The sequence below is a fragment of the Entelurus aequoreus genome, linkage group LG06 (genome assembly GCF_033978785.1).
Source record: "Entelurus aequoreus isolate RoL-2023_Sb linkage group LG06, RoL_Eaeq_v1.1, whole genome shotgun sequence".
In the NCBI taxonomy this organism is placed as follows: domain Eukaryota; kingdom Metazoa; phylum Chordata; class Actinopteri; order Syngnathiformes; family Syngnathidae; genus Entelurus; species Entelurus aequoreus.
Genome location: NC_084736.1, coordinates 48,733,706 through 48,747,285, shown reverse-complemented (window position 1 = coordinate 48,747,285; position 13,580 = coordinate 48,733,706). Strand labels below are relative to the sequence as shown.

At 39.7% G+C, this 13,580-nt stretch overlaps 1 protein-coding gene across 1 annotated transcript in view; it reads right to left on the bottom strand.

The window, feature by feature from the left end:
* Nucleotides 1–11,099, bottom strand: part of LOC133652318 (arrestin domain-containing protein 3-like) — a 27,556-nt gene extending 16,457 nt beyond the window's left edge. Inside the window, exons 1-4 of the mRNA XM_062050923.1 lie at nt 10,779–11,099; nt 6,245–6,320; nt 6,032–6,179; nt 5,868–5,964 (exon numbers count right to left, since the gene is read on the bottom strand). Coding sequence (XP_061906907.1) covers nt 5,868–5,964; nt 6,032–6,179; nt 6,245–6,320; nt 10,779–11,022 — 565 coding nt within the window. The 5' untranslated portion in view covers nt 11,023–11,099. The remainder of the gene's footprint in view (nt 1–5,867; nt 5,965–6,031; nt 6,180–6,244; nt 6,321–10,778) is intronic.
* Nucleotides 11,100–13,580: the final 2,481 nt, after the last annotated feature.

Here is a 13,580-nt window from a genome sequence, read left to right as displayed (position 1 = left end):
CCTCCCCTCCAAGTCCTGCGGCGATGGAGAAGGGTGGTAGATACAGGTCAGGATGTGACTGGGAGTATCTAGCCCAACTCTGCACGCAGGCGGCGTGGGATAGACGGTCGCTGAGGTACGGGATGGAACAGCGTGTCTCTTCGGCAGCTCCCCACGTGACTGAGCAGCCCCACCCTGCTCACCCTGAGATGGGAAGGGCCTAGAAAATGTGGCCTAAAAATGGTCTGTTCCTCTACTCCCGGGCAGCCTACCGCAGCTGCCGGGTCATCCCCCCATGCGGTCGAAAACACAAGAATAAAACCCGACTGACACTCACACTAGCGACTTGGAACGTCCGTACGCTTTTGGATGTGCGTGATGATTCATCTCGTCCCCGCAGAAGAACAGCGTTGGTGGCGCACAAACTGAAGAGGTATAACATCGACATTGCGGCCCTTAGCGAGACCCGCTTCCATGGGGAGGACTCCATAGCCGAGGTGGGAGAAGGATACACTTTTTTCTGGAAAGGGCTTCCGGAAGGCTCCCGCCGCCTCCATGGTGTAGGCTTCGCTGTGCGGACCTCCCTACTTCAGAAGCTTCCCGAATCTCCAGTTGGCATTAGCGAAAGGTTGATGGCCTGGAGGATTCCCCTCACCAATAACCGTTACTGCACCCTCATCAGCGCCTATGCCCCAACACTGATTGCCGACCCTCAATGTAAGGAAGAGTTCTATGCCTCCCTGCACTCCGCCATCAGCAAAACACCACTCACTGACAAGCTCATCCTTCTAGGGGATTTTAACGCAAGAGTGGGCTCGGACAGTGTACTGTGGAGGGAAGTGATGGGTCGGCATGGTGTTGGTAAGCTCAACAACAATGGTCTCCGTCTTCTCACTCTATGTTCTGAGCATCAACTGGTCATCACAAACACCTTGTTCCAACTGAAGAACAAGTACAAAACATCCTGGCAACACCCTCGCTCTAAACACTGGCATCTCCTAGATTACATCATCACCCGCCACGCGGACAGGAAGGAGGTGCGCATCACTAGGGCCATGCGTGGAGCTGACTGTTGGACTGACCACCGCCTGATCAGAACAAAGATTGACTCAGAAATACGTCCTCAACAGAGAAAAACACCACCTTCCAAGAGGCTCAACTGCGATGCACTGAAGTCCACGCACTCCGTCAACCAGCTCAGGAAAAAGGTAGCAGATCAGCTGTTCAAGATTCCTGAAGTACCACCAGATCTGGACACTGGACCTACCTGGAGCACCCTACACACTGGCCTCCACCAGGCGGCTGTGGAGTCTATAGGGTACACCAGAAGGCGACATCAAGACTGGTTTGACAATAGTGCGCCAGGAATCTATGACCTGCTTCAGGCAAAACACAAGGCCCTTGCAGCTCACCTATCAAACCCTCAATCCACCGTCCTGAAGGCTCAGTTCATCCGTCTCAGAAGTGAAACCCAGCGCACCCTCAGAGCCATGGAGAACGACTGGTGGACCCAGAAGGCCCGCGAAATACAACATCACGCAGACACCAACAACTCTCATGCCTTCTACGACTCCATCAAGTCCATCTATGGCCCACAGAGGAAGAACATCACCCCAGTTAGATCAGCTGACGGCACCACTCTCTACAAGGACAAACAACAGATCCTGGACAGATGGGCTGAGCATTTCAGGGTACTGTTGAACACCACAAACCCTGTACAGACAGATATACTCTCTGACCTCCCATGCCTGCCCCCTGTAGACTCACTGGACTCCTCTCCCAGCTTCTCAGAAGTACTCAAGGCCATCAAGGGTCTAAAAAACAACAAGAGCCCAGGCCTTGACGAGATCCCGGGAGAAATCTTGAAGCACGGTGGATATTTTCTGCACCGCAGAATGCACCAGCTGATCACTGCCATCTGGTCGTCTGAAGTCATCCCGCAAGATTGGAAGGATGCTAACATCATAAAGATCTATAAACGCAAAGGCGACAAAGCAGACTGCGGCAACAGCAGAGGTATCTCCCTACTATCCGCAACTGGGAAGGTGCTAGCAAGGATCATGTTACATCGTGTAGCAACTCATGTAACCGAAAACATCCTGCCCGAATCTCAATGCGGCTTTAGACGTGATCGGAGCACCGCAGACATGATCTTTGTTGCCAGACAGGTACAGGAAAAATGCAGAGAACATCGCAAAGACCTGTACATGGCATTCATTGACCTGTCCAAGGCCTTCGATACAGTAAACCGGGACTTGCTGTGGAAAGTACTTGGAAAACTAGGTGTACCAGCAAAGTTTTGCAACCTACTGCGACAGCTACATGATGGCATGCAGGCCTGTGTGAGCAACGGCGGCCAACAGTCCCCATTTTTCAGTGTGAATGTGGGGGTCAAGCAAGGGTGTGTCCTTGCCCCAACCATATTCAACATGTTCATTTCCACTGTCACCCTCCTGTCCCATAAACACCTGGACCCCACAGGTGGGATTCAGATACAATACCGGCTAGATGGTAACCTTTTTAACATCCGTCGCCTCCAAGCCACCACTAAACTCACCACCCAGCATATTCTGGAACTACAGTATGCAGATGACTGCGCTGTACTTGCACACTCACCAGAGTCTCTCCAGCGCGCACTGAATGTGGTAGCCTCCATCTACAGTGCCATTGGTCTTCAGATAAACACCAAGAAAACACAAATACTCGTGCAGGAGTTCACTCCCCAGCCAAACACGCCGATCTTCACCCTTGACGGGCACCCATTAGCCACCGTCCCCCATTTTACCTACCTCGGTAGCACCCTGTCGCCATCCTGCACCATTGACGATGACGTCCAGGCCCGTATTGGCCTGGCCTCTGCTGCCTTTGGAAGGCTACGGTCCAGGGTTTTCTTGAACAGGAATCTAACCATCTCCACCAAGACAGCCGTGTATAAGGCAGTCTGCCTCTCCACGCTGCTCTATAGTTCTGAAACCAGGACACCCTACCAGAGGCACATCCAGAGTCTCGAGGCCTTCCACATCCTCTGCCTCCAAAGGATCCTAGGTCTAACCTGGGAAGACAGGGTGCCCTACACGGAAATTTATGACCGGACCAACATACCCAGCATCACAGCACTCCTTGGCCAAAAACACCTAAGATCGGTCGGACATGTGATCCGTATGCCAGCCCACCGTCTACCCCGTCAGATATTGTATGGCCAGCTTTCAGTCGGTCAAAGGTCTGCCGGGGGCCAGAAAAAACGGTACAAGGACCACATTAAAACTCTCCTGAAAAAGTGTGACATCAAACCACCAGCACTGGAGTCCCTGGCTGCTGACCGCCAGACCTGGAGCTCTACCTGCCACCAGGGAATCACTCATCTTCAGGAGAAGTTCACAGAGCGGAGAGCACAGCGGCGTGCACAAAGACACCAACGTGCCACAGCACCAGCGACCATCACTGCTGCCTTCCCCTGCCCCTCCTGTGACAAAGTCTGTGGATCACGCATAGGCCTGAGCAGCCACCTGGCTATGCACAGGCGAAAGGCACAACAATAACCAATCCAATACTTCGTTTAGAGCAACGTCATCATCGACATCGATGGACTGCCATAAGCAAGTAAGTATGTGTATATATATATATATATATATATATATATATATATATATATATATATATATATATATATATATATATATATGTATATATATATATATATAATGTGAGTGTATATATGTATATTTATGTGTGTATATATTTATATGTGTATATATGTATATTTATATGTGAGTATATATTTATATGTGTATATATATATGTATATTTATGTGTGTATATATTTATATGTGTATATATATGTATATTTATGTGTGTATATATTTATATGTGTAAATATGTATATTTATGTGTGTATATATTTATATGTGTATATTAGGGGTGTAACGGTACACAAAAATTTAGGTTCGGTACGTACCTCGGTTTAGAGGTCACGGTTCGGTTCATTTTCGGTACAGTAAGAAAACAACAAAATATACATTTTTTGGTTATTTATTTACCAAATTTGTAAACAATGGCATAACATACATATACACACAGGGTCCATTGCCAGGGTTAATGTGGTCAACATATATAAAATAAAAACTAAATAAGATAAGGCTCCGAACGGTTTCTTAACAAAAATTTTCTACAAACCCCGTTTCTATATGAGTTTGGAAATTGTGTTGGATGTAAATATAAACGGAATACAATGATTTGCAAATCCTTTTCAACCCATATTCAATTGAATGCACTACAAAGACAAGATATTTGATGTTCAAACTCATAAACTTTATTATTTTTTTGCAAAAAATAATTAATTTAGAATTTTATGGCTGCAACACGTGCCAAAGTAGTTGGGAAAGGGCATGTTCACCACTGTGTTACATGGCCTTTCCTTTTAACAACACTCAATAAACGATTGGGAACTGAGGAGACACATTTTTTAAGCTTCTCAGGCGGAATTTTTTGCCATTCTTGCTTGATGTACAGCTTAAGTTGTTCAACAGTCTGGCGGTTTCCGTTGTGGTATTTTAGGCTTCATAATGCGCCACACATTTTCAATAGGAGACAGGTCTGGACTACAGGCAGGCCAGTCTAGTACCCGCACTCTTTTACTATGAAGCCACGTTGATGTAACACGTGGCTTGACATTGTCTTGCTGAAATAAGCAGGGGCTTCCATGGTTATGTTGCTTGGATGGCAACATATGTTGCTCCAAAACCTGTATGTACCTTTCAGCATTAATGGCGCCTTCACAGATGTGTAAGTTACCCATGTCTTGGGCACTAATACACCCCCATACCATCACATATGCTGGCTTTTCAACTTTGCGCCTATAACAATCCGGATGGTTCTTTTCCTCTTTGGTCCGAAAGACACGACGTCCACAGTTTCCAAAAACAATTTGAAATGTGGACTCGTCAGACCACAGAACACTTTTCCACTTTGTTTCAGTCCATCTTAGATGAGCTCAGGCCCAGCGAAGCCGACGACCTTTCTGGATGTTGTTGATAAACGGTTTTCGCCTTGCATAGGAGAGTTTTAACTTGCACTTACAGATGTAGCGATCAACTGTAGTTACTGACAGTGGGTTTCTGAAGTGTTCCTGAGCCCATGTGGTGATATCCTTTACACACTGATGTCGCTTGTTAATGCACTACAGCCTGAGGGATCGAAGGTCATGGGCTTAGCTGCTTACATGCAGTGATTTCTCCAGATTCTCTGAACCCTTTGATGATATTACGGACCGTAGATGGTGAAATCCCTAAATTCCTTGCAATAGCTGGTTGAGAAAGGTTTTTCTTAAACTGTTCAACAATTTTCTCATGCATTTGTTGACAAAGTGGTGACCCTCGCGCCATCCTTGTTTGTGAATGACTAAGCAGTTCATGGAATCTACTTTTATACCCAATCATGGCACCCACCTGTTCCCAATTTGCCTGTTCACCTGTGGGATGTTCCAAATAAGTGTTTGATGAGCATTCTTCAACTTTATCAGTATTTGTTGCCACCTTTCCCAACTTCTTTGTCACGTGTTGCTGGCATCAAATTGTAAAGTTAATGATTATTTGCACACAAAAAAAAAGTTTATCAGTTTGAACATCAAATATGTTGTCTTTGTAGCATATTCAACTGAATATGGGTTGAAAAATATTTGCAAATCATTGTATTCCGTTTATATTTACATCTAACACAATTTCCCAACTCATATGGAAACAGGGTTTGTATTTAGAATGCACAGTAAAAGGAAGATGTGTTTTTGTGTCATATATATATTGTGGATGATCGGTAAAACAAACAAGTGACGACATAATAGACATGGCTGCATATTTGAAAACTAAAGTATATCAATATGCATACACGATTACCTTGCTTGTATCCCAGTCTGTCAGTGTAAACGTCCATGGTCACTGTTCCTGAGCCAAAGACCTTGACACTTGTCTGCTTGAAACCATGACGAGGTGCCTGAAAGAACAGCTCTCTTCAAAAATGTATGTTTGGCGATTCATTTCAAACATCAAATATTTCCCACCGTAAGGCCGCAAATCTCCAAAGCTGGTTTGGAGACAAATTTGAAGTATTCATCAGCTTTTTTCAGCAACTTCCCCGATTGCTTAAGCTCTGCCTTTAGTTTATAAACAATTGTACACAAACTGCACTTTATCGATGACGGTAAACCTCTGTAGAGAAAAATGAAATGAATGGTCCAAACAAGAGTGAAGTCAAACGAAGATTACCAAAATACCTGTCAGGAATCTTGAAGCAAAAAGGAAATAGGTGTCTTCCTTGGCCAATAACTTTGATAGCTGGGAAGGTGTCGCCTGTAAATCATAAGTGCATCGTTTACAGAAATTAATGCTACTCATGCTCATGTGTGGTACACCCATGGGCACTGGAAGGGAATCTATCCCACTCTGGCTTCAGGAAAGTCAGCCGTGTGTAAAGCCACACCACCAGGTGACCATCCGTTTCTTAAAGGGGAACTGCACTTTTTAAAAATGTTGCCTATCATTCACAATCATAATGAGCGACAAGACAAACGTTTTTTTGTTTTTTTCCCCCGCTTTCTAACACGTAAAATTTGGCTCGTTCTAGATGGTTAGCGATGCAGCTAATGGGAGCAATCAATTATACCTCTAAGTCACTTTAAAAATGCTTTTAAATCATTTACGTTCCGTAACCTGTACAATAACCAAGCTGTAGCGACATTGTTATTGTAGGAGCAAACGCAGAGGAAGTCTTTTATTTCTAGTGTAGTAACACATCGATATTAGCCGTAAAAGCTAACTACGGCAAGAGATAAGCTAGCTCCGACGTCAACACGAAACGCGTTTCAGTTTGTAATGCACAACACTGCGATATGACACCAATCTGTACTGACTGAAAAACATGAACAGTCATATTACAGTATCTGTAAAGTATTATTTAATGTTTTGTTTGTACACAGCTGAGCTAGCCAGACAGTGTATGTACTGTAGTTGTACTAACACGTATGACGTGCTGCGTTTATCATGATCGATATTAAAGTGACTCACTCGATGGACAGTTGTTCGTCTGGTCCAGCTGGCCGGGGATGTTTCCTGATGATTTTGGGCTAGCAATCCATTTATGTCGAAATAGCTTGTCTCCAAGTTCCATATTTATAGTGCCAAAATCGCTTTCATCCCTCTCTTGCCCGGCTTCCGTCGGCTCCAACGTCACACTCTTCCTTCGTGCTCGCTTCTCTAAGCAGCAGCATATTCAGCTTCAAAAGTATGAGGTTGTAAATCCTCATTTGTCCAACAATAGCTATTTTCGTTGTCTGTTACCAAGTCTGCCATGATTAGAAAACACACTAGTCTTTGATTCCGGAAGTAGGAACACACATTTGTTGCCAGAAGTCAGACGTGCGCTGCTATGGAAACAAAAATCAATCCGTGGAAGAAATCAATCCCAGAAATGATTACAATGACCAAAATAGGGTAAATATTGTACCAATTACATATTGTTATGAACATGTCTGTTACTACATTTCCTTTGTACTTGCAGTGTGTATATTGTACATATTACATATTATGTCTGTTACTACATTATATACATGTATATACTTGCAGTGTGTATATAGAACATATTACATATTGTTATGAAGGTGTCTGTTACTACATTATATATATATACACTACCGTTCAAAAGTTTGGGGTCACATTGAAATGTCCTTATTTTTGAAGGAAAAGCACTGTACTTTTCAATGAAGATAACTTTAAACCAGTCTTAACTTTAAATAAATACACTCTATACATTGCTAATGTAGTAAATGACTATTCTAGCTGCAAATGTCTGGTTTTTGGTGCAATATCTACATAGGTGTATAGAGGCCCATTTCCAGCAACTATCACTCCAGTGTTCTAATGGTACAATGTGTTTGCTCATTGGCTCAGAAGGCTAATTGATGATTAGAAAACCCTTGTGCAATCATGTTCACACATCTGAAAACAGTTTAGCTCGTTACAGAAGCTACAAAACTGACCTTCCTTTGAGCAGATTGAGTTTCTGGAGCATCACATTTGTGGGCTCAATTAAACGCTCAAAATGGCCAGAAAAAGAGAACTTTCAGCAGGATCTACCCCAGTCTGCTGACATGCAAGCAGAGTACCGGTAGTAGATTTTTGTAAAAAGCTTTTATAATTGTAAAGGACAATGTTTTATCAATAATATAAATTTGTTTTAACTATTAAATGAACCAACAATATGACTTATTTTATCTTTGTGAAAATATTGGACACAGTGTGTTGTCAAGCTTATGAGATGCGATGCAAGTGTAAGCCACTGAGACACTATTGTTCTTTTTAATTTTTTTTTTATTATTAATGTCTAATGATAATGTCAATGAGGGATTTTTAATTACTGCTATGTTGAAATTGTTACTAATATTGATACTGCTGTTGATAATATTCATTTTTGTTTCACAACTTTTGGTTTGTTCTGTGTCGTGTTTGTGTCTCCTCTCAATTGCTCTGTTTATTGCAGTTCTGAGTGTTGCTGGGTTGGGTTTGGTTTTGGAATTGGATTGCATTGTTATGGTATTGCTGTGTATTGTTTTGTTGAAATTTATTCATTTTTTAAAAAAAAATTAAAAAATAAAACAAATTATTTAAAAATAAATTAAACTTTTTTTTTTTTTTAAATGAGAATCGATTCTGAATTGCACAACGTGAGAATCGCGATTCGAATTCGAATCGATTTTTTCCCACACCCCTAATATATATGTATATATATATATATATATATATATATACTTGCAGTGTATATACAACATATATTGTTATGAAGGTGTCTGACACTTGCAGTGTGTATATAAAACACATATTATGTCTGTTACTACATTATATATATATACTTGCAGTGTGTATATAAAACATATCACATATTGTTATGAAAGTGTCTGTTACCATATATATATATATATATATATATATATATATATATATATATATATATATACTTGCAGTGTGTATATAAAACATATTATATTATGTCTGTTACTACATTATATATAGACTTGCAGTGTGTATATAAAAGTTGATGGAGGGTTTTGAAGTTGTTTTAGAGGGCTTTGAAGGCTACAACGGTGATTCCCTTTAGCCGCATCTTTCAGGCGTTTTTTTATCATCTTTAAAATCGAAAAAAAAATTAAAATGGCTTCTTGTCTCTTATAATGATTGTGAAAGATAGGAAAAATTCCCCAAAAAGTGCAGTTCCCCTTTAACCATAGGGCAGAGGCCCATTGTTGGGCCGCGAGTGCCCTTTAAAGGACCGCCAATAAATATGTTTTTAAGTATTCAGTTGTAATACACTTTTCCACCACTTGTGGCAGTAATGACAATCTCGAACAAAATGAAGTCTGGAGCTAAAGTCATAGAGAAGATTCTTAAGAGCAAAAATATGACTAAAGTGGTGAAGCTGTATTTTCAATATGGTCTGTTCTTACATAACAAAACACACAACTACAATAACCCTAACCCTATCCCATAAGTCGTTACTTACAATATGTTCCTCTAGTGTCCAAATAACTTTTTTTTCATTCATTAATGTTTTATTTATCTCCTTCATTGATGTGCATTTTTGATCAATAGACAATTAAACTTTAGCAACTAAACACATATTTACACACCTATGCTTGAGAATGAACAGGATGAAGAAAATCTTATATTTCCTGCCCCCTTCAACATAATAAGTAGTGTTACTTAATGTATAGCCCAGATTCACAAGCATACAAACCAAACAAATACATCCAAATATAATGAAAACAAACAAAAAACACAAAAAAAACAAGTGCAAAACTTCATGAAGTACAAACCGAACAAAAAAAGTAATATACACCTCACGGCGGTGGTCCCCAACCACCGGGCTGCGGCCCGGTACCGGTCCGTGGATCGATTGGTACCGGGCCACACAGGAAAAAAAAAAAAAAAGTATTTTTTATTTTTATTTTTATTAAATCAACATACCGTAAAAAACACAAGACACACTTACAATTAGTGCACCTACATTATATATAAATATAGATCAATACAGTCTGCAGGGATACAGTCCGTAAGCACACGTGATTGTTTTTTTTTATGACAAAAAAAAATAAAATTAAATAACCCCCCCACCCCCCACCCACCCGGTCCGTGGGACAAATTTTCAAGCATTGACCGGTCCGCGGTGCCAAAAAGGTTGGGGACCACTGCCTCACGGGATAATACAAAACAAATACAAAACCAGACAAAAAATAAGTAAAATAATAAATATGAAGCAAAATGTAGACACTTACGGCTGTCCATATGACAAGGTTTATCCTGGTAAACTGTAAGTAGGTTAGATTTAACTCTAAATTAAGTCTTTGTTACTTAGAATATGTTTCCTATATTAAAGTGTTACCTTTATTTTTCATTGAGTTAAAATGTATTAATATTAGCACCGCATAGTTGTGTGTAAATTTATTTTTGCATTAATTTTTATGAGTTCCTTCTTTTGCACTATATTTGATAGGTATTTATTTTTGTAATCAGCCTGACCTAAGACTTGATGATAATTATTAACTCATGCTTTCATATAATTTTGAAAAGGTTTATCCTGGTAAACTGTAAGTAGGTCAGATATAAGTATTGAATATGACTAATGTGAGTGGGACCCGGCCCCTCTGTAGTGTAAAAGTGGGGGCCCCCAGGTCAAAAAGGTTAACCACCCCTGCTCATGTAATTGATTGTGGCAATAACACTATGACCATTCCTCCAAGAACAATGAAACTGACTTACCATCTTGTCTGGCATCTTCTGAGATGATTTGTCTAATGTTGTAATAGGTCTCATAAACGCTGAATGAGCTGTCTTCGTTAGTGGAGTGAGCTTCTCCTTTTCCTTTGGCAATCACAGCCAGCCATTGGATTTTGGTGTCTTTCGACGCCACGACGACGATTCTTCCCTTGATGGTATCGCCGTTTGTGAAGGTGTTTTGAGGATTGATAGCATCGTACTCGATTGAAAAGTTACTGATAGTCATGTTCCACGAGGACAGAACATTAAGTTCAGGTCCGTGAAGAAAGTGTGGTCCGCACACAGTTTATGTTTATGTGCTTCCTCTTTAGTCTCTTCATCAGATAAGTGCGGCACGCTGCAGGTTAGTCAGGTTTTGTCACATTTTAAACACAACATATTTTACGTTAACTAAAACATTGGGGATGCTGGTGGATGAATATGTACTCTATGTGCCGCTCCCATTTTCTATAGACATGTTTAAAATATTCAATATTAACACTGAATTATATATACTGTATATATGACTAATGTATATATACATATATATATATATATATATATATATATATATATATATATATATATATATATATATATATATATATATATATATATATATATGTATGTCATTTATTTTAGACCCAGAGTGTTTCATATCACAGAAGAAAAAACATGCTACAACGATAAAACTCAAATAAAAGAAATACAAGCAGAAATAAAAGAAATAAAAAATTGTATATAAAAATAATCCTATTCTTGATTTTAATCATGTTTAGTAATTTTATCTAAACTACTTACAGTTTAACCTTGTCAAATGACATGAAAGCATGTGTTAATTACAAAGATTATCATCAAGGCTTAGGTCAGGCTGATTAGAAAAATAAATACTAATCAAATATACTGCAAAAGAAGGGACTCATAAAATCAGATGAAACATTTTTTTACAAAGAGTTATGCAGTGCTAAAATAAATGTAAAAAAAATAAATGCATTAATTAAATATAATAATAAAGATATATGTGTTTTTTAAAATAAAATGTCGAAAAAATTTAAGTGCAAATGCAAATACAGCTTCACCACTTTAGTCATAATTTTTGCGCTTAAGAAACTTCTCATTAGGTCCTTTTCCACCGCAGGAACTTTTTCCAGGAACTTTCCCACTCAAAAGTTCCGCCTGTGTTTCCACCAAAAACTACCCGGGTAGATTTAGTTCTCCAGGAACCTTTTCGGGGGCGGGCTGTGCTGTCAAAACGCTGATTGGTTGAACATAGTTGGAGGCGTTCCTAAAACTTCTTATTAAAAAAAACAAAAAAATTGACTGCCTTTGAAATATACACAATATACTTGTTTATTTCTTGTGTATTTCTATTACAACAAACTTGACAACGGACAGAAAGAAGAACGAAAGGAGCGTTCGAAATGCAGGAACTTCTGTGGGGCATCTTTGTGCTGAAGAACGCTGATCAGTGGAACTATTTTGGAACTATTACTCAGCTGTAGTCTTTAAACTATATGTTTTTTTGTTTTTTTACAAACTTCATTTCGATACGTGAAGCTACGAGAAATGGACGTACTCTTTTAAACGTATTTACAGAGGAGTATGAAGCCATACTCGAAGCCGCGACCTCAGTTGCTTACTACTCTGACTTGGTTGGATAAATGTGTAAAAAGTAAGCAGTACACAAGTGGAATGAAGGTAAATGAGATGAAATATTAACTATTTACTTTATTACATGTTGTGAAAGTAGTCAGTGAGACGCCATTTGTGTAGTTACTAGCCTCAACCCGAGTGAACAGAATGCTAATACTAACAAGCTAAGGCTAAAGTTGATGTGTTTGTGTTTTCGGCGTTATATAAAACACTGATATTTATCATTTATATATTGTTATCTACAGCTGAAATGGACCAAAAGGAATCGAATGACCCTCATGAATTCATCATTTACCGAGACAAAGACTTTCTGACAAAAGCCTGACTTGTAATGAACAATTCGGTACACTTTATTTTTTTAAATAAATAATTTTGTATATTATATTGCTTTGTATTTCAATTACGTAATTTTTAGTAAAATAACTGTGATTTAATATTGTCTGTTTATTTACGTGGTATCAGTGTAGAAATATAGTAAACCACTCCCATACGTCATCAGCCTGATTTGTATAAACTACCCTGAACTGTGAAGTGCGGTGGAAACACAGCTGAGAAACTGATATTTTTTGGCGGCCCTCTATCTAGTTCAATCCATCCATCCATTTTCTGCCGCTTGTCCCTTTTGGGGTTGCGGGGGGGTGCTGGAGCCTATCTCAGCTGCATTCGGGCGGAAGGCGGGGTACACCCTGGACAAGTCGCCACCTTATCACAGGGCCAGTTCAATCCAATACACTTTATTTATACAGCACATTTAAAAAAAACAATAGAAGTTTCACAAAGTGCTGCACCGAAGTTGAGACATACATACTAGGAGAGTCAATGATATAAAACATTTAACTATAAAATAATAAATACATAAAATACATCAGAGAAAATAAAATAGACTCAAATAACACAACTCTCATGCTGGTTTTAAAGCAAATATGTATTAAGACCTGATTTAAAAGTCATTAAAGAGGGATATTGTTCCAAAGTTTTGGAGCCACAGCAGAAAAGGCACGATCACCTCTGGATTTTAAACGGGTTTTTGGGACGACGAGAAGAAACTGATCAGCTGACCTCAGAGACCTTGTGGGGGTGTACATTTTTAAAAGGTCTGACGTACAGTACAGGCCAATAGTTTGGACACACCTTCTCATTTCATTGCGTTTT